Source organism: Triticum urartu, chromosome 3A (assembly GCF_056163025.1).
Source record: "Triticum urartu cultivar PI428250 chromosome 3A, HENAU_Tu73, whole genome shotgun sequence".
In the NCBI taxonomy this organism is placed as follows: Eukaryota; Viridiplantae; Streptophyta; class Magnoliopsida; order Poales; family Poaceae; genus Triticum; species Triticum urartu.
In genome coordinates this window covers 676,031,991-676,054,442 of record NC_141875.1, presented here as the reverse complement: position 1 = coordinate 676,054,442, position 22,452 = coordinate 676,031,991, and the positions used below count along the sequence as shown (strand labels likewise).

The following is a 22,452-nucleotide window of genomic DNA, read 5'->3' as shown; positions in this document are numbered from 1 at the left end:
TCTCCTTTGGGGCTGCGCCACAAATACAAAAGTTGTCTCGAGTGAAGAACAATTTCCACTCGACGGAAGGATTCATGAAGATATTCAACGATAAACCAAGTTCAGATAAATCCTAAAAGTTCTGGACCACAGATCGAAGTGCTCAGGCATTCAGCCCGAAAGAGTTTAATGGTTACAAAAACCACTCGGCATTCCGAGGCAAATTTAAGGTGAGGCATAAAAGTTTGTTCACTCCGCAGGAGGAGGACTGGCAGGCTCGACGAACTCGTCTAGGTCGACGCCGTCGGTGATCCGAGTGGCTGCAGCGATGAAAGTCTCCATAAAAGATCGGAAGTCATGCTTCTGGATGTTGGCGACCTTGATTGCTGCCAGCTTATCTTGTCACACCTCCTTGCAATGGACACGAACCAAAGACAGAGCCACATCAGCACCACACTGGGCAGAAGATTTCTTCCACTCCTGCACTCGGTCAGGGATCTCGTTAAGTCGAGTCATCAGAGACTCAAGATCATTCTGGAGCGTGGCCTCTGGCCAAAGTGCCGGGTCGATCCGTGACGTGGCGACCTTCAGTCGAGCCAAGTAGTCCACAACACCGTCGATGCGGGATTCCAGTCGGAGCAGATTCATGGCAGTTTCATCTTTCACGGGAGAATTGATTGGGTCCAAACCTGGCTCAATCCGTCCAGTCTCCTCCTCGAAGTTCTGGCAAAACTCTGCATTCACGATCCAAGGATAAGTCAATTTTCGTACGCTGAGTCGACAAAAAAATCAGTCGGAACAAAACGTGTACCTTCAAGCTTGATGAATAACTTTTTGGCAAGGCTCCTCTGATAGCTCTCTAGATCATCCCTCCTGCGAGCGATGCCTTCCATCTTCTCGTACAGGTTGAGATTGTCCTTCTTCAAGCGTGTTCACTCCTTGTTGGCTTCGTTCAGAGCAGATTTCATCTTGGTATTCTCTTCTTCCAACTGGCCGACCGAAGCCAGTTTCTGTTCAGCTAGAGCGGTCCTGTCGTCAGCTTCCTTTCGAGCAGTAGCCAAATCCTGATCCTTCTTCGCCAGAGCTTCTCTCAGTTTTTCTGCAAAGAAATGATGCTTGATTTAGAAAGAGCAGAAGGGTACTCAAGCCTAAGACAAACCAGTCGACAAACTCGTCTTACCATTGGCGCCGTCCTTGGCCTTTTGCAGCTCTGTCTTGGCCAGCTCCAAGTCAAGGTTCAGTTGGATATGTTGTTTCTCCAAGTCAGCTAAGCGAGCTCCAAGATCACAAGATTTCTGCAATCAAAGAGGAGAAGTTATTTTACAGCAAAAAACGACAAAGACAATAAGTACTAAGACTACGGTCGACTGCCAGCAGTCGACCGCGGTCTTGGGGACTACACCCAGTGGGTGCACTTGGCGTGCCCCCACCGGTTCTGATCCCACTCGACCAGACTGAGTGGAAGAGACAAACTACCAGTTCGGTTTACACTCGACAAAATAAAAAGACTACAGTCGACTGCCAGCAGTCCACCGTAGTCTTGGGGACTACACCCAGTGGGTGCACTCAGCGTGCCCCCACTAGTTCAAAAATTCAATCGACGCACCCAGTGGGTGTACAGATGCAAATATTTTCGGAAAGAGTCTTCAGATAGCATATCCTAATAGAACAGGTGGTGACCAACTAACCTGAACGTTGCTTTGGAGAGCCGAGCTGGCGTCATAGGCGGCCTGACTGGCGTCCCACACCATCTTCATCTTCTCCATCATGATGCCCGCCTGGCGTATGGCTTCCTTGGCAGCATTCACTTCGTCCTCTGGGACATGATGGGTCGCAAAAACTGAAGGTGAGTCAACAGGGGCCTGAGCAGTCGACGAAGAAGGCAAGGCACTCGACAGTGGCACGACGAAGGTAACAGAACCCCGATTGGCGTCGCCAGTGTCCTGAACGACTGGTTCCGCCCTCAGCGTCGACTGTGGCACCTTGCTTGCAGGAGCTTGCCTATTCTTCCTCGTCAAAGGCCTCTCGGGCTCTTCATCATCATCGGGGAGGTCAATAATGTTGGGAGCTGTGCAAAGTTCAATCGCCAAAATCACATCACCCAATGGTGCACATTGCTGTTGAGTCGACCAAATAAAGACAGAATGGCAGAAATCATAACCAGATTGGAAGTGACCACATCCTCCATTACCTCATCCTCGTCCCTGTAAGCTGAGGTCCCGGAAGTAGCAACACTGCCAGTTCCAAAGTTCGTCTGGTTAAAACAAGAAAAACAAACAGCGCGGGGCGTCGAGTGAATACAAAGGGAGACACTCACGCGGAAGCGACGGGGATGTCAATCTTAATCTTCGGCAACGCCTTCCGAGTCTTCGGCTCTGCAACTTTGGGATGCTTTGGCGCTTTTTCGGTCGGGGTTGGTGAAGAGATCCGAGGACGCTTTGAAGACTGACCAGCCTGAGCAGTCGCCTTTTCGCGGGCACTCGGTCGTTCTTGGTCAAGCTTGGATCGCCTCTCCCTGCGAGGAGGTGACTCGACTTCTTCTTCGTCACTTGAGTCGTCGCTTTCTCCATCCCCTTCACCGTCAGAAGTCCATTCGCATTGTCGCCGCCGCTCGCCTCGCCTTCCAGATCTTGCTCTTGCTCTCCGTTGGGCATTGAATACATTTCGATAAGGGCCTGAGAGAAAGCAGGAAGAATAAAGTCAGTCGACGCGGTATAGACGGCTGCGCGAGTGAATTCAGATTACAATCAAAAGCTCGGAATCGGACCTTCTCTGGTACATGGGACTGGTCGAATGGAGGAACTCTCCTGGCTCCCCTAGGGTTGTCCTTGTTTCCGGTCATGCCCGACAGCCACTTCTCCAGTGTGTCGTCATCGACCTCCTCTGGGTGAATCCGAGTGGAGTCGTCAAGACCCGAATACATCCACATCAGATGGTCTCGAGCTTGAAGAGGCTGGATGCGCCGCTGAAGGAAGACCTCCAAGAGATCCATACCGGTGACCCCATCACGGATAAGCTGGACCACTCGCTCGACCAGCACCCTCACCCGCGCCTTCTCCTCCGGGAGCACCTTCAAAGAGGAGGGTTTCCTCACTCAGTCCATGGTAAAAGGAGGGAGGCCAGTCGACTGCCCTAGCGTCGACTGGTCTTTGCAGTAAAACCAGGTCGACTGCCATCCGCGAACCGAGTCGGGAAGAATCATGGCCGGAAAGGAACTTTTCCCTCTCATCTAAACACCAAGACCCCCGCACATCTGAATCACTTGAGTTCTCTCGTCACTCGGATTGGCCTTTTTCACCGTCTGAGAGCGACAAGTGAAAATGTGCTTGAAAAGACCCCAATGAGGCCGGCAACCCAGGAAATTCTCGCACAACGAAATGAAAGCGGCGAGATAAACGATTGTGTTGGGAGTGAAGTGGTGGAGTTGTGCCCCAAAGAAGTTCAGAAATCCCCGAAAGAAAGGGTGAGGAGGCAAGGAAAATCCACGGTCGACGTGGGTGGCAAGGAGAACGCGCTCACCCTCCCGAGGTTGCGGCTCGGATTCCTTCCCCGGAAGCCGCGCCGATTCATGGGGGATCAGCCCTTCTTTGGCTAGGTCGTCGAGATCCTCTTGGGTGATCATCGAGTGGATCCAGTCGCCCTGGATCCAGCCCTTCGGCAGGCCGGTCCGCGAGGAAGATCCGCCCCGACTGGTCGCCTTCCCCTTCGCCTTTGCTGTCGCTTTCTTCGCCCGCTCCAGAGCCGCCATCTTCTCCTTCCCCATCGTCGCCGGCGAGACGCGTACGGAGCGGTGGCGCTGGGGCGAGAGCGAGCGCGACGAAGGAGGCTGAAGAGGAGAAGAGATAATGGGGACGCACTGTTCAAGAGACCCCGGTCCAACGCCTTATATGAGGCCGCTTCCGAGTGGCTGACTGGTAGGCCCGGGCGGTCCTGTCAAATCCTGTAACAATCGCGCGCGCGATACATGGCGAAAAAGGTGGCGCGGGGATCGAGGCGGCTCCACCCTATCCCATCCGATTACTGCAGCCTTCCCCGTCCCGCGCGCTTCCCAAAATTCGGATCCCGCGAAATCTGTGGGCAGCAGAACAACTTGTCAGACCGAAGATCTCCTCCACACCGTCACTCGGAGCCTCTCAAGTAAAGAAACTCACTCAACAAAAAACTAAGAATGGATCAAGGCGACTGAAAAGGAAGTTGCTGTCATCACTCAGGTTCATTGATCTGAAACCATACATACTCATGGCATGAAAAATGAGTCGGGGAAATTCTCAACTCCTTCCCCACTCAAACCTCGATCCATCCGGGGGCTAATGACGAAGCTATGTACCTAGGGTAGGGTCATGGACCTGTCCCAACTGCCCTACCCAAGAACATCTCTAGAAGAAATCGCCTTTCAATCGACTTGGAGGTGCTCCACTCGACAGACTCGAAGACACTCGACCTAGAAGCAATCACTCGACCAAGATCCAACCACTCGACGGCCAGGAGACCCAAAGGCACTCGCACACTAACGGTCGGTTATTAAGTAGCTTTTATGGTCATCATAGCACTTTATTAGGGGTGTTACCAGTAACGTCCGACCTTGATGTATTTTAAACCCTGCACAACTGAGGGCCGGAGGGGTCCGGCGAACTCTATATAAGCCACCCCCCTCCTTAGTGTAAAGGGTTCGCACCCCTGTAATTCATACACGCATAATCCAGTTGACCGCCTCCGGGCTACGAGACGTAGGGCTATTACTTCGTCCGAGAAGGGCCTGAACTCGTAAACCTCGTGTGCTTACAACTTCTCCATAGCTAAGATCTTGCCTCTCCATACCTACCCCCTACATTACTGTCAGACTTAGAACCACGACAGGTGCCACGCGATGCTGGACGAGCTGGCGTCGATCAACGACAACGCCACTTGGACACTCACCACACTGCCTGTTGGGCACCGAGCCATCGGGCTCAAGTGGGTGTTCAAGGTGAAGAAGGACGAGCACGGCGCCATTGTCAAGTACAAGGTGCGCCTAGTTGCAAAGGGCTATGTGCAATGTGAGGGAGTGGACTTCGAGGAAGTCTTCGCTCTGGTGGCAAGGCTGGAGTCCGTGCGGCTCATCCTTGTCGTGGCCGCTCACCGCGGGTGGGAGGTACACCACATGGACGTCGAGTCGGCGTTTCTCAACGGCGACCTGAACGAGGAGGTGTACGTCGCCCAGCCACCCGGGTTCGTTGCCAAGGGCCACGGGCAGGGCGTGTATCGACTACACAAGGCCCTGTACGGTCTCCGGCAAGCCCTAATGGCGTGGAACGCCAAGCTCGATGCAAGCCTCGCATCTCTTGGGTTCTCACGCAGCACTTCTGAGCACGGCGTGTACTCGCGTGGCACCGCGAACACGCTGCTCATCGTCGGCATCTACATCGATGACCTGGTCATCGTCGGGGCAGAGCCTAAAGAGGTTCAACGCTTCAAGGGAGAGATGCATCGTCTCTTCAGCATGAGCGACCTTGCGTTGCTTCGGTACTACCTCGGGCTAGAAGTGAACCAGGAGGGTGGTCGCATCACGATCACGCGGACGGCCTACGCCACCAAGATGCTTGAGCGAGCAGGCACGAAGGACTGCCATGCCGTGCACGCTCCAATGGAGGCACGGATGAAGCTCAGCAAGGATAGCTCCGAGAAGGCGGTGGATGCTACACTGTACCGTAGTATCATCGGGAGTCTCAGGTACCTCGTGCACACCCGACCGGACATCACGTTCGTTGTCGGATACCTGAGTAGGTTCATGGAAGCCCCGGCAAGCGATCACCTCGCTGCCGTCAAGCACCTGCTCCGGTACATCGCGGGTACGCTCACGCATGGATGCGTGTATCGTCGTGGCGATGGCGAGAGCTTGGTCGGATACGGCGACTCTGACCATGCTGGTGACGTCGACTCCCGGAAGAGCACCTCGGGCATACTATTCCTTCTCGGGAATAGTCCCGTCAGCTGGCAATCGGTCAGGCAGAAGGTTGTCGTCGTATCTTCGTGCGAGGCAGAGTACGTCGCGGCAGCTACAGCGACCTGTCAAGGCATTTGGCTTGCTCGCCTTCTCGGCGAGATGCTGAATCAGGACACCGCCCCTGCGCTCATCTTCGTCGACAACAAGTCGGCGATTTCCCTCTGCAAGAATCCAATGCTTCACGACCACAGCAAACACATCGATCTCCGCTATCACTTCATACGTGACTGCGTCGAGAAAGGCTCGGTGATCGTGGAGTTCATCAGGACTGGTGAACAGAAGGCGGACATCCTAACCAAGTCACTTGGTCGTGTCCGGTTCCAAGAACTACGCGATAAGGTCGGGATCATCGACACCAAACGCCTTCAACAAGTTTGAGGGGGAGAATGTTGAGTCAAACTTGGTCTACTAAGGCTGCATGTCGGCAGTAGTAACTTAGCTACGAAGTGAAAACTGCAGCAGCATAGCCGTACACAGCTGCAGGTCGGCAAGTCGGTAAGAAGCCGTAGCTTACTAGTTAAGGTAAGTCTGTGAAGTGCTTAGGTAAGAGCTAGCAGATATTTTAGCCCATAGTCGGTTTGTAAGCAGTATATAAGGGGCTGCACTCCACCCGGTTGTACCATTCCATTCTAAGCAAAGAGCTAATACAAGTACTACTACTAGATACTCGTGTGTGTGTGCGCGCGCTACACCAGTGAGTGTGTGCTTCACTAGCGTGTTTGAGCACAGCAAGATCAGAAAGTAGAGCGAGCGAGAGTAGTGGTCAGTAGCTTAGCTCGGGCTAACAAGCACCTCCCACTTGTGCTCTTTCAGAGTGATTAATCCCAAGTGGCAAGTGCATCGTCGGTGCAAATCTGGCACCAGTACAGCCGTACCATACATGTAGATCTTCCAGGTCCCAATTGCATAGGACGTGGTTGGGACTTGGGAGCAGCACAAACCACTATCATCTATGGACGCAAGTGGACTGGACCGGGGTGAACCCACCTTTCTGTCCAGCATGTTCTCTTTGCTTCGACGGTGCACAAACCTGCAATTTCCAGGGTGCTTGTTCAGGCACCAACGGGATCGGAGACAATGAAACCTCATTAGATGCACATCATGCAGTGGAAAACAGGATGCAGCAGGGATTTCTTCCTCTTGCTCGTTCATCTATGCTGTGGCAATGCGACGTGGGTATTCTGCGATGAGGAATTGAGCGCGAACCATGTGACCAATGGGATGGTGGCTGCAGGAAAGAGCGGACTGTTAGAATATACGTTGTGTAGAGATAGGAGAATAGTTGAGCAGTTTAAATCTTTGTAATCTTATCTCCTCTTATCTCTACTTCTGTTAAAACCTCCTGTACCGAACCTTGATCGATCTCCTCTTCTCTTGATCGATCTCTCCCTTGTAAGCCACGGCATGATCCCTATATAATACAATGCGGCCCAGACGAAGGGTTCTACGCTTCCCAACTCTTCTCACATGGTAACAGAGCCTCTTCCTCTATAGGTCAGGAATAGATCGCATCTAGCTACCGCATCGACCGAGCAGCATGTCCACCACCGCCGCCGCCATGACGGCCAGCACCACGGGCACGCTCACCACATCATCATCATCCGCTTTTGCCTCCTCCTCCTCCACCTCCACCAACACCTCCCTGCTCGGATCGCCACCTCAAGAGAAGCTTACGAGGGGAAATTTCCTTCTCTGGAAAGCCATTGTGCTGCCCCAGATCAAGGGGGCCCAGATGGAAGACCACCTCAACCCGCAGAGCCCGCCACCACCGGCCACGCTCACCATCACCAAGGACGGCAAGGACGAACAGGTAGTCAACTTCGCTCGATCCCTCTGGTATGCACAGCAGCAGCAGCTCCAAGGATTCTTGATGGGATCCCTATCCCGCGAGATCCTCGCCCAGGTCGCCACGCTCTCCACGCCGGCCGAAGTATGGACTGCGATCCATGCTATGTTTGCTGCCCAAAGCCAAGCTCAAGCCATCAACACGCGCATTGAGCTCACAAATCTTCAAAAAGTTAACATGTCTATGGCAGAATACCTTGGTAAAATTAAAAGTCTTACCGATGAGGTCGCCTGCACTGCCGCCGCGCTCTCCGATCCGGAGATCGTGTCCAAAATCCTCGCTGGCCTCGACATGGACTACAACCCTGTGGTCTCCGCCCTTGCCGCTCGGGTGGAGCCGATCACCGTCCAGGAGCTGTACAGTCAGCTCCTCAGCTTCGACGCCCGCCTCAGCCTTCTCCACGGCGCCAACATCCGGCAGTCTTCTGCCAACTCCGTCTCTCGTGGCCGCGGCCGTGGGCGCGGTCACCAGGGGCAACACAGTGGCGGACGCGGGCGCAGCAACGCCGACTACTCCAACAACGGCAGTGCTGGCTACATCAACACCGGCGGTGGCGGCGGCAGCAACTACAACAACAGGGCCGGGGGTGGTGGCTTCCACAACAACAGCCGCCGCCCTCCTCCTTCTTCTTCCCGAGCACGTCCTCGCTGTCAACTCTGCAAAAAGCCGGGTCATGAGGTACTGGACTGCTGGCATCGCTATGACGAGAACTTCGTCCCTGATGCTAAGCATGTTGCTGCGGCCATGCGTGAACAAGGAGGAGAAGGGGTGTGGTACGTGGATTCTGGTGCCACGGATCACGTCACAAGTGAGCTAGAACAACTTGCTCTTCATGAACAGTACCACGACAGCGATCAAATTCACACCGCAAGCGGTGGAGGTATGGATATTCAACACATCGGTCAAGCCCTTATTAATTCACCTACACTTAAACGTGATCTAGTTCTCAAAGATGTCCTTCATGTACCTCAAGCTGATAAAAATCTTGCATCCATGTCTCATTTAGCTCATGACAATAATGTCTTCTTTGAAACTCACCCTCGTTACTTTTTTATCAAGGATCGGGCAACGAGGGAACTCCTTCATCACGGTAGATGCGTTGGAGGTCTCTACCCCATCACATCCGGAGCATTTAGTCGCAAGCATCGTCAAGTTTTCTCCGCCATCAAGCCCTCCTTGGCAAGGTGGCATCAAAGATTAGGACATCCATCTTCGATCATTGTTAAACAAGTAGTCAATAAAGGCAACCTCTTGTTGTCACATAGTTCAAATAGTGAGTCTGTTTGTGAAGCTTGCCAATATGCCAAGAGTCACCAACTTCCTTATCCCAAGTCGAATAGTATATCTCATGCTCCTTTAGAACTTATCTTTAGTGATGTATGGGGACATGCGAGGGATTCCTTGGCAGAAAGAAATACTATGTCAGTTTCATTGATGATTATAGCAAATTTACATGGATTTATTTGCTTAAGTACAAGTCTGGATTTTCTGCGCCTGGTTCTACGTCACCGACTGCCATAGGATCTCCTACGCCAGTTTCTGAACCGGGATTCTCTGCGCCTGTGCCCACGTCACCAGCACTTCCGCGCCGGCACAACAGTCCCAGTCAGGTATTATCAAGAAAAAGGAATACACTGATGGCACGGTCATGTATGACAAAGTTAAGCGTGCTTTTCTCAGTCATATTGGAGAACCAACCTGTTTGCATGATGCTCTTACACATAAAGACTGGAAAGAAGCTATGGATCATGAATATGATGCACTCATAAAAAATAAAACATGGCATTTAGTACCACCAAGGCAGGGTCATAATGTCATAGATTGTAAATGAGTATATAAGATAAAGAGAAAATCTGATGGAAGCATAGACAGGTACAAAGCTAGGCTAGTTGCCAAAGGTTTCAAACAGAGGTTTGGTATTGATTATGAAGATACTTTTAGTCCTGTTATTAAGTCAGCTACCATTCGGCTTGCACTGTCTATTGTTGTTTCCAGAGATTGGAGTTTACGTCAGCTAGATGTTCAGAACGTGTTTCTTCATGGTGTTCTTGAGGAAGAAGTGTTCATGCGGCAACCACCAGGATACGAGGATCAAAGTGCACCACACTATGTCTATAAGTTGGATAAGGCTTTATATGGTTTAAAACAGGCCCCAAGAGCTTGGTATTCCAGGTTAAACATGCAATTACAACAACTTGGATTTACACCATCTAAGGCAGATACCTCATTGTTCTTTTATCACAAAGATAAGATCACTATTTTTGTGCTTGTTTATGTTGATGATATAATTGTTGCAAGTTCAAGTGCACATGCTACAACTTGTTTGCTTAAAGATTTGAAGTTGGAATTTGCTCTCAAGGACTTAGGTGATCTTCATTATTTTCTTGGCATAGAAGTTAAACAGATAAAGGATGGTATACTTCTTACACAAGAAAAATACACTCCTGATATACTCAAGAGAATAGGATTGGAACATTGAAAACCTGTGAGTACACCAATTTCAACTTCAGAAAAACTTACAATTGATAGTGGAGAAGCACTTGGGCCAGATGATGCAACAAAATACAGAAGTGTTGTTGGTGCTTTGCAGTATTTGACTCTTACACGTCCCGATATATCTTACTCTGTCAATAAAGTTTGTCAATATTTGCATGCACCTAGAACAACACACTGGACTGCAGTAAAAAGGATTTTAAGGTATCTCAAATACTCAACAGGTCTTGGACTTCAGATTGTCAAGTCCATGTCTTTGGTTGTTACTGCCTATTCTGATGCAGACTGGGCAGGGTGTGCTGATGACAGAAGGTCCACAGGTGGTTTTGCTGTGTTTCTGGGAACAAATCTTGTATCATGGAGTGCAAGAAAACATGCCACTGTTTCTAGGTCCAGTACAGAAGCTGAGTATAAAGCTTTGGCTAATGCTACAGCTGAGGTGATGTGGATACAGACTCTGTTATATGAGCTTGGGATCAAGGCTCCACAAGCTGCAAGGTTATGGTGTGATAATATTGGTGCAACCTATCTCTCAGCCAATCCTGTTTTCCATGCACGAACTAAACATATTGAAGTTGATTTTCACTTTGTCAGAGAAAGAGTAGCTCGCAAGCTACTTGATATTCGGTTTATACCAACTGGTGATCAACTTGCTAATGGCTTCACAAAACCTCTTACTACAGGAAGGTTGAATGACTTCAAGAACAATCTTAACCTTGGTAAAGTTCAATCGGTTTAGATTGAGGTGGAATGTTAGAATATACGTTGTGTAGAGATAGGAGAATAGTTGAGCAGTTTAAATCTTTGTAATCTTATCTCCTATATAATACAATGCAGCCCAGACGAAGGGTTCTACGCTTCCCAACTCTTCTCACACGGACATGGCTAGCGGCTATGATCTCTGCACTGCTCACCTGTGCTGGCATGTTTGGTATCCTTCTGAACCTGAACAAATTTTTATTCGCGGCCAAAATCGTGTTTGATAAATGGTACACCACAACATCTATTCATTTTTGGATACTTTCTGTTTGGGTACAGTCTTGCAATGGATCTTCTTAAGACTTTTATTGCCAACTTGCAACAAGTACATCATATGCATGTGATGTCAATTATCTCCCCTACGCCTGGCGGCTAGGGTTTCTCTCCTCTTAGGCGACTCCCCTCGTCTCTGAGTCTTACCCGGAAACTCCAACACCGATCGATCCTGGTTCATGTCCGCCCTCGCCCCCTGCTCTCGTTGTCTCTGCACCGCGACAGCAACGGTGATGGCGTCCCCCTCCGACGCCCACTCCGCCACGGGCGGCAACGGCGCCGCCGCGGCTGCACGTTCGGATCTAGGTGACTTTCTGGAATAGTTGAATCTGAACGACGATGATTTTGCCGATGTGGAGATCGATGAGGATGATCCCGAGATTCAAGAGAGCGTCCACTGGCTTGCCCTGGCTAGGGTTCATACTAGCAGGAACTTTAGCCCATCAACCTTCTACAAGGATATGAGGGCCGCATGGAACCCTGCTCAGGAAATAAGATTTAGGCCAGTTGGCCCTAATCGATTCATCGTCCAAGCATCTTGCTTGGGGGACTGGGAGCGCTTGATGAAGCAAGGTCCCTGGCTCTTCCGCAACATGGCGGTGCTCTTATGCCCGTATGATGGCTTCAGCAAGGCGGAGGAGGTGGAATTCTTCCACATCCCCATATGGTTGCAGATTCACAAGCTTCCAGACCCTTATTGCAAACAAAACATCATGGAGAAGCTGATGAAAGATGTTGGAGAAATCATGGAGATGCGTTTGAACGGAAACACCCGTGGTGACTATGTTAGGGTTCGGGTGCGGCATGATATCCGTAAGCCCCTCACAAAGTGCGTCAGCATTGTTCGCGCTAAGGAGCGCCAGGTTTATCTGGTTAGATATGAGAAACTTGCTAGGTTTTGTAAGTTTTGCGGATTGATTGGTCATGATCACAAAGAGTGCGGTCTGGGCATCCATGAGGAGAAGGATCTCAAGTTTGGAGACTGGATCTATGCATATGCTCCCAATAAACTCAGACAAGAGGATCGGAATACTAAAGCTAATGGATCCGAGCCTATGAAGGCTAATGATAAGGCGCCAGGTAGATCAGAACCTCAATATGCTCCATATGATGCCGAAGTGTTGGACACAGCAACGAGCCCGGTCAAGAAAACAAGTGACAGAACGGATGGCGTTCTTGTTCCAAAAAGGAGGCTGAACTTGGAGGAGGCCGGGAAGCTACTGGGAGACATTCCTGGCGTCCCCAAGACGGTGCTGGCCATAACTGATGGTAAGGAGATTGATCCGATGGGGGTTGCCTCACCCACCAGTAGTAACTCAAGCAGCAAGAGGTTGAAAGTGAATACGGACAGTGATAACAATGAGATATCGGCGGCCTCCCTCGAGGAGGACTGCCGGACGCAATGAATATTCTATCATGGAACTGCCGGGGGGGAACCGCCAGACAGTTCGTGAGGTTTTGGCCCTCTCAAAAGCCAATAACCCCAAGCTAGTCTTTCTCTGTGAGACTAGGCAAGAAGCAGCTAAAGTGGAGAAGTTGAAGTGGAGATTAGGCCTAAAAGGCTTTCATGGTGTTAGCAGTGATGGACGAAGTGGTGGTCTTGCTTTGTTCTGGGAGGAGACGCTGTCAGTGACAGTGCTCGAATCGTGTAACAGATTTATTGATATTCGAGTTTATGATGCAGGTTCTAGCACAACTTGGAGAGGAACCTTTGTCTATGGTGAACCGCGTGTGGAAAATCGTCAGCGTATGTGGGATCATCTTTGTCGTCTGAGGGCAATCTCATAAGAACCTTGGGTGGTGTGTGGCGACTTCAATGAAGCCTTATGGCAGCATGAACATCTCTCAAGAACGACTAGATCGGAGTCTCAAATGGAATTGTTTAGAGATTGCTTGGTAACGTGTGAGCTACAGGACCTAGGGTTCTCGGGGCTTCCCTATACATACAATAATGGCCAGGAAGGCCATCGCAATGTCCAGGTGTGTCTTGACAGGGCTTGTGCTGATGAGGCATTGCGGGATCTTTTTCCGGCGGCTCGAGTTGTGCACTTAGCCACCTCGTGCTCGGACCATAGCCCGCTCTTGATAAACCTCGAGGGGGTGCAGGAGCAGGGGCGCAAGCCGACAATATCGAGGTATGAGATCATGTGGGAGCACGATGTCAAGCTCCCTTCGATCATCTCTGAGGCGTGGGCTAGGCATAGGCCAGCTGGTGACTTGGGATCAATTGCCATCTCACTGAAACAGGTCATGGGAGATTTGAAGCAATGGAGCAAAGCTACTTTTGGGAATGTGTTGAAAGAGATTGAATGGTTGAGGAGCCAACTGTCTGACCTGCAGCTTTCAGGGGCGGCCCGAGCTCAACTTCGATCTAAAATGAATGAACTAGATGGATTGTTGTACCAGGAGGAGATGCTGTGGCTTCAACGGTCTCGTATCACGTGGTTGAAGGAGGGGGAACGTAACACTAAATATCTTCACCGTCGGGCAGTATGATGGGTGAGGCGAAACCTTATACAGAGACTTAGGAAAGCCGATGGTTCGTGGTGCGTGGCGCCGTCGGAGATGGAAAGGATGGCAAGCTCATACTTTAAAGAGGTTTTTACTAAGGATCCTACATTGGATCCGACCGAGGTACTGGATACTATCACCCCTAAAGTCTCGATGGAGATGAATGAGGCTTTATGCAGAGCGTACACGGAGGAGGAAATATCCAATGCGCTGTTTCAGATTGGCCCGTTGAAAGCCCCGGGATGTGATGGTTTTCCGGCCAGGTTTTACCAACGGAACTGGGATACTCTTAAGGTGGAAATCGTGGCAGCGGTGCAGGAGTTCTTTACCAGTGGTGTCATGCCGGATGGTGTTAATGACATGACCATTGTGCTAATTCCCAAAGTGCCACATCCACGAGAGCTCAAGGATTTTAGACCCATTAGCTTATGCAATGTGGTGTATAAAATTGTCTCCAAGGCATGGTAAATAGGCTTCGGCCGCTTTTGGATGAGCTCATTTCAGAGAATCAGAGTGCCTTCATCCCCGGGAGGCTTATTTCTGATAACTCCATAATCGCATTTGAATGTATTCATCACATCCAAAACGCCAGACCTAATTCTCCGCCGTTGTGTGCTTACAAACTGGATCTGTTAAAGGCATATGATCGTGTTGACTGGAACTTCTTGGAGAGGGCTCTGTCCAAGTGGGGTTTCTGTGATGATTGGATATCCCGTGTGATGGCATGCGTTACATCTGTGACGTACTCTATGAAATTCAATGGCAAGTTATTGGAGCCCTTCTCCCCCTCAAGAGGGCTCCGCCAAGGTGACCCCTTATCACCCTTTCTCTTCCTCTTTGTGGCTGATACCCTGTCTGCCCTGTTACATAAATCAATGAGAGAAGATGGCCTACAAGGGGTTAAGATATGCAGGTCTGCTCCGGTTATTTCACATCTTTTGTTTACGGACGACTCACTCCTATTTTTTTCAAACCTCGGAACAGCAAGCTAACTTGGTTAAGATTGTGTTGAACACATATTCGGCGGCGACTGGACAATTAATTAACCCGTCGAAGTGCTCCATCCTCTTTTCAGAAAACTGCTTGCCATCTGTGGTACATGAGGTTAAGTCGGTCTTGGAGATAACCCAGGAAGTTTTTGAGCCTAAGTACTTGGGCCTCCCGGTCCCGGAAGGATGATAACATAAAGGAAACTTTGAAACCATCCAGGATCAGTTACGTAAGAAACTTATTGATTGGAGCGAACAATACGTGTCCTCTGGGAATAAGGAGATTTTGATCAAGGCGGTCGCACAGGCTATACCTACTTATGTTATGAGTGTCTTTAAGTTACCTGCATTAGTATGTGATGAGCTGACCGTATGATCCGCCAGTATTGGTGGGGCGTTGAGAATGGGAAGAAGAAGATGGCATGGATGAGTTGGGACAAGTTGCGACTACCGAAACCTATGGGTGGCATGGGGTTTAAGGATATGAGGGCTTTCAATCAAGCTTTCCTGGCCAAGCAAGCTTGGCGATTGTTAGATTCGCCGGATAGCCTGTGTGCACGACTCATGAAAGCTCGATACTACCCGACTGGACAGCTGTTGGATACTTCGTTCTCTGGCAATGGTTCTTCAGTTTGGAAGGGTATACTACATGGTCTTGACCTGCTGAAGCAAGGTGTTATTTGGAGGGTCGGCAATGGAGCTAACATACGCACATGGAGAGACCCCTGGATTCCCCGGCCGTCGACGTTTTGCCCTATCACCCCAAAAGGAAACTGTCGACTGAACCGGGTGGCCGATTTCATTGATGAGAACGGTGCTTGGCGAGTTGATCGTCTTCGGGAGTTTTTCTGGCCGATGGACGTGGACTACATATTAAAGATCAGGGCTTCACCGCGGAACCGCGACGATTTCGTATCCTGGTACCCGGAGAAGTCTGGACTATTCTCCGTAAGGAGCGCATATAAGCTGGCCACATGCGATCACAACATCACTTTTGCCAATGGATCGTTGAGCACAAACCCAGCTGGAGATCGCGTGATATGGAACTGTATCTGGGCGGCTAACGTGCCCCAGAAAATGAAGATTAATGCTTGGAGAGTGGCGACCGGTACGCTAGCAACACAACAATGCAAAAATCGGAGGCATTTGGCGACCAGATCCCTATGTCCTCTTTGTGGGGTTGAGGAGGAGTCTACATTTCATGCTTTGGTTGCTTGCACGCATGCAAGAACATTGTGGATCAACATGCGTCGGAGGTGGCCTTTGCCGGAGGATGGCGTTCTGGTTGATAACGGACAGGAATGGCTCATGTCACTTCTCAGCGTATGCTCAAAGGCAGTTGCAGACATGGTAATCTTGTTGATTTGGAGGATTTGGCAAGTTCGGAATGATATATATCATGGCAAGGAAGCACCCCCAATGCTGGCCTCCGTTGAATTCTTGGACAGCTACTACAAATCTATCAACTTGGCAGGCAAATTTACTGTGGAGGAGATTGCCAAAGGTAAGATGCCCTCGGCAGCCCAAGTGGCACCGCGCCAAAAAGGGGTGGCAACTGCCCTGCCATGGCCGGCACCACCGCGAGGGCCTGTGGCCCTGTCCGTCGATGGCTCCTTCCAGGCTGAAGATGGCTCTGCGGCGGTTGGGATGACACTTAGGAACCATGAGGGGGTCATCCTCTTTGCAGCTTATAGATATGTTTTTCACTGCAATGATCCTCTGGAGGCGGAACTACATGCGATGATGCAAGGTATGGCGTTGGCCATTGAGCACTCCGAGGCCCCGGTGGTTCTTCAATCGGATTCATCCGAAGCTTTATCATGTCTGGCTACGGATGCTCTCCAACGGTCAGCGTATGGCCAGCTAGTGATGGAGATCAAGCACTTATCTGGTATTAGGGAGTTTGTTCCTCAGAAACTTAGTCGTGTTCAGAATAGAGTTGCCGATCGTCTGGCAAACTATAGCCGTACGGAGCATGCCACTGCTGTGTGGCTAGGCTCGATCCCTCCTTGCATTGAGGATGTATGGCATCTCGACTGTAACTCTATAAATTTGCAATAAAACTCCCTTTACCCTCGCAAAAAAAATATATGCATGTGATGTCTCCGTGCTTGTATTTTTTTTCTCTTTCAGTTCCTGGCAACTTGTAATTTCTTAGTGTTCCCTTATCTTTGATAGTGGAACCCGGAGAAATTGTTTGCTTTGTATGAAAAGAAAATCCTGTAGTTTCTTGTTCTTCTTATCGGATTTTAACACTGGTTCGTGTTCAGTGAAAAGCGGATTCGAACCACTTTATCGTCAGGTACAGAGTGCAGAAGAACCTAAGGTATATGCATCTTATTACAAAGATGGACGGATTGAGTCGCCCTATCTCATTCTTCCATGATGCCATTTCGATTTTTAGTTTCAGTAGCAGTAGTTTCCTGTTGAAGAAGTACACCTGCCATTAAGGTTTCTTGTGCAGGCTATCAATTGCTAGTTAGTTGGAACCCTTATATCTAACTATTATAGTCGTACTATCTAACAACTTCCCTATATTTTGTCAAACTATCACGGTGCTTAATATAGACGCCAATGGATCTAGTATATCCAACAGTTCTGGGCGATCCGGGCTGGACATTGGAAGGCGTTGCTGTTGAAGATCCTGGTTGTCCTTGTGATGTCATGAGATGATTGGTGCGGATATGGTCATAACTGTTATTTGTCGGTCGCTGATTTGATCACTTCGGGGTTTTTTTTTTGCCTCGTTTGGTATACAGTGGTAGAAAAAAGACCTTTAGTCCCGGTTCGTAAGGGCCTTTAGTCCCAGTTCTGGAACCGGGACTAAAGTGTCGGTACTAATGCCCTGACCCTTTAGTTTCGGTTCAACCCTCCACGTGGCCGGTCCACCTTTAGTCCTGGTTGGTAACACCAACCGGTACTAAAGGAAATTTCCTGATTTTTTTTCTAAATTTTTTTTGAATTTTTTTTATTTTCAAATTTCTAAATTATTTTAACCTCTAATCTCTAATCACCCCTCATCACTGCTCAATTTAATCGCTAATCACCCCTCTTCATTCCAAATCATCTCACTTCCTGAACGGGCACCCATCCTCTCACTACTCCAGCCTGAGCACGCTTAACTTCCGGGTTCTACTCTCCCTCGTTTCCAAGTCTGCACTTGTTATTTTCCTGACAATAGTAAGATGTCAATCCTATTAACTCTCAGGAATTTAGCTTGAGCATGAAGTCACATATTTCACTGTTTGAGTTTAAAACTATTGTTCTAAAAAACAATAATTTTTTAGTAACACTAATATTTTTGAATAAGTAGTTTGACCATTGTTTGACCACAGTTTGACCATAGTTTGACCAGATTTGACCAAAATTCAAAAAAGGTGAAATAATTATTTAATAACACTAATATTCTTGAATAATTATTTAGTAACACTAATACTTCTTGAATAAGTAGTTTGACCATAGTTTGACCAGATTTACTGAAAATTTAAAAAAACTGAAATTTGAGCATAACTTTTTTTCCTTTTGGAATTTGAGGATTCTAGAAATTTGCAAACAGGCCGTAGGCGGTCTCCATCGGATGTAACTTTTTGAATAGATGATTTTTCATATAAAATTTTTTTTCATCCGAGTTCGTATGCAAAAGTTATGCCCATTTTACAAATTCCAGAGAGATTTTGTAAATAAAGTCGAAATTCATATTTGTAAATTTTCCCGACAACTAGACCACATATCACATGTGAAACTTATTTTCTTTTATTTTTTTGACATTTCCATCATTTTCTTTTTTTTTTTTAAAACTGAAAAGGCGATCCAGGGGGGGGTGGGTTATAATTTGAAAATGGGACCTTTAGTACCGGTTCGTGGCACGAACCGGGACTAAAGGTCTCATCCCCATTAGTCCCGGTTCGTGCCTCAAACCGGGACTAAAGGTCTAATCTTTAGTCCCGGTTTGTGGCACGAACCGGGACCAATGGTTGTGGGCCAGGAGCGAGGCCCATTGGTCCCGGTTCATCCCACCAACCGGGACCAAAAGGTCTAGATGAACCGGGACTAATGCCTTAGCCGCACGAACCGGGACCAATGCTCACATTAGTCCCGGTTCTAGACTGAACCGGGACTAATGGGCTGAGCCGGCCTGGACCATACCCCTGTTTTCTACTAGTGATAGCTTTGTCCTATATGACTTTGCTATTTCCAACGTGTTTTTTTATTTGCATGTGTGAGTTGGGTATTGGCTGTGTGCATCCTAGCTATGCAGAGGCCGAGTGTCTGCTCGTTGTGTTTGTATCACCTTGATGCTTCATTTTGAGTCAATAAAATCCACCCTTTGTCGAAAAATATGCCCTCTTTCTTTATTTCTTTTGTTCTCTTTGGCTTTGATGGAGTAACTTGGGCACCCTGCCTGAAGATGTTTCTATTGATATATGCTGTGCCACCAGGAGAACAGCTGAAACAGTGCATCGGAGATTATTTCCATCAAAAGTCCAGGTTCACTGAAGTTGATATGTTCACTGAGGATGATCAGGAGGCGTGCGAGTGATAATTTTTCTGCGGGACAACGGATGAACTAGTCGATCTTCTGATCAGCTGGTGCTGGTGTGTTCCTGATACCAATGTTACTCATGTTCTTCTTAGTTCGTTTTCTCACTTCACATCGTTCGTTGCCAGGAGTTTCAAGTGATACTTATTCTTGTAGTAGATCTCAAAGGCAATTGCCAGAGTCATCACCAGGGAGTGGGCCTTATTATACTTGAAGTTGCTTTTGCTAGCCATGGGTCATGGCCAAGGACACGATGGCGTACGTTGATCTGTCCTAACTCCTCAATTGTGGTAGTCTCTTGAGAAATGCATCAGGAACCTATCTGTACACTGAAATAATCATCAAGGTGGACAAAATGCCCAGCTGCTGGTTCTTCTGTCTCCAGTAGCAAGTTGCTGTGTTTTTATTTTTATCTCATGTGGCTGTGATTGATTAATTTCCAACCAAAGTACCAAGCAATGATCAGCTGTCCTAAAGCTGAACTAACAATTTCAGTGAGACAAGTTTGCCCTAGTTCTTTAATGATGGTAAATACTACTCTAACCTTGGCCGTTCTGTTTAGTTATGGCTCTTCTAAATCATTCCAGTCGTCATGTTTTCTTCCCTCTTCTGTACTGCTGCGCTGTAAAGTGTTCTGCGTGTGCAAAAGCATACATACTTACTTCCCCCTCATGTAACTGATGCTCTTTTGGGCTGATGATTAAACCAAGTGTCAATGTGGATCATTCTGCTGAGTTTGGTTACAACATGAAATGCCTTATTGTTGCTGCTGGAAAACAAATGTAATACCAGTCCAATTGAGTTACAAACAGTGATGCAATTCGAGACATAGACTTTCCTTTTACATTGAAGATCACTAACCCTCCTTTTTTGTTTGAGAAACGTCAAGTACAGCACACACGCACATATACCACGGCACAGTGTCTGGGCGAAGTTTCAAGATTGACCAAGTTACCATGGACACTTGGACAACAAACAATCATCCTCCGATATGTTGGACTGTTGGTTCTCGAAATCGTCTACTTTTGGTAGCCCAAAATGGTGTAGATTGTCTGCAACATCGCCGGCACAATGATGAGCGCAACCACGGCGGCGAGCGAGACGGACACCCAGGGCGACGGGAGGAAGTGAAGTATCAAGTCCCCACACCATCTGCGCGCCCGCCTCGTCCTGTGCCGCGCCACCGCGCGGATCATCTCGCCGTACTCTTCGGGCATGCGCACCCCGGCCGCCTCCGTGGCCATGTCACGGAAGAAATCCACCACCTCCTCGTCGGTGCACTTGACGCTGCCGAGGATCCACCGGCGGCGAAGCAGCGCCGCGTCCTGCGGGCACCGTATGAGGCCCTCCATGCGCCTGAGGTGTACCGTCACGCAGGCACCGTGCGCCCAGTGGAAGTGCTTCTCGAAGGCCAGCATGGAATGGAGCAGAGCCGCGGTGTAGGCGAGGATGTGGAAGCTCGGGATGGTCATCACCGCCATCGGGCTCGCCGCCGCGCTCCGGAACTCCATGTTGAGATCGCCGCCGTGCCTCTCCGCCCCGTCCAGAGAGGGCTTCCGGAACCACACCGCCGCCCGATGCAGCTCTCTGGCGCAAGGCATGAGCCACTCCGACTGATCCGATTCCTCCGTGGCCTCGCGAAACTTCAGTTGCACCGAGAGGAGGCGGTACTTGTTCTCCGGGACGCGCGACCAGTGGAAGAGGTGTAGGATGTGATGGAATCTCGCGTCCGTCGTCTCCCGGAGCAACAACTCGGCCTTGCCGCGCGCCCTGGTCGGGCAGATGCCGTCGACGCAGCCGAGCACCAGCTCCTCGACGGAGCGGAGCTTCAGGCCGCGGCACGAGGCGGCGAGCAGCTTGACGACGGCGAAGGGGATCTGGTTCTCCAGCACGAGCAGGTCGAGCTTGATCTCGTCGGCGTACTGCGCCAAGGCCGTGTACAGTATGAATCGGTCCCTGGTGACCTCCGAGCGGCCGGCCTTGCCGAACATGAGGCTGAAGACGAGCACGAAGCTGCTGTCCAGGAGGAGCATCTTCACGAACTTGTCCTCGTCCCGGAGCCAATCCGCGCCGACCGCGTCGGCGTCGTCGGCGAACTCATCGCGGAAGCAGCCGCGCGCCGCCCCGAGCGCCGCGACGTACTGCTCGACGTCGAGCCCGCACTGGTCCTGCAGGTACCGCAGGAACGGCAGCTTGGCCTCGTCGTCGAAGGCGAGGCCACGGTCGCCGCGGTGGTACGGGCCGATGGCCACCGCGCGCACCGCGTGTAGCGCCTTCAGGTCGGCGCGCCGGGAGCGCGGCCGGAGGATGGTGGGCGCGCGCTCGCCGAGGTACCACAGCGTCGGCGTTCGGCCGATGAGGTCGTTCAGGACGGCGGCGCTCCGTGACGCCGACGTCAGCTCCCGCAGCCATTCCGTGTGGATCTCGCCTCCGCCGCCGCTCTGATTGATGCCGGTGGTTGGACTTGGAGCGATGTCAATGAGGTGGCCATCGTTTCTGATGCTCAGCTCATAGGTTGCGCTCATTGTGAATTTTTGGTTGGGTCTATCGCTCCGTGTTCATCTGGAGAATTATGTGGTATGTAAACCTGACTTGGAGAATTTCACAGAAGCAGCCGTCGTGCAGCATCCAGACCACACTGAAAAGTCTTGGACCAACCAGAACCAGGCCGTCCATTTGGCGGGTCATGGACGTGGTCCTCGACAGGAGACACCACTGTCCATCATGTGCACTAACCTCCAAATTGCTGTGTTAAAAGAAAAACCCTCCAAATTGCTTTGTAGCAATGCATGTCCTATAACACACACTAATAACGAAAATGTTATCTGGCTGACGTTCCCTGTGAGGCCAACCCCAGCGAATGCCCCTTCACCGTCGCACGCATCTTGACGCACGTCTGATGCCGCATAGATCAGCTCACCTGTGCAGATACGGCTAGCAGCTGTGATCTCTGCACTGCTCACCTGTGCTGGCATGTGTTGGTCTCCTTCTGAACCTCAAGAGATTTTTACTCGCAGCAAAAATCGTGTCTGATAAATGGTACACCATGACCTCTATTACTCTAGTCGTTTTTGGATAC

General features: G+C 49.9%; 1 protein-coding gene across 1 annotated transcript; it reads right to left on the bottom strand.

The window, feature by feature from the left end:
- Window positions 1-20,142: 20,142 nt before the first annotated feature.
- Window positions 20,143-21,999, bottom strand: LOC125530815 (uncharacterized). The gene has a single exon (XM_048695224.2). The coding sequence runs from the start codon at window positions 21,896-21,898 to the stop codon at window positions 20,393-20,395; it is 1,506 nt and encodes a 501-aa protein (XP_048551181.2). The 5' UTR covers window positions 21,899-21,999; the 3' UTR covers window positions 20,143-20,392.
- Between the last annotated feature and the right edge of the window lie 453 nt (window positions 22,000-22,452).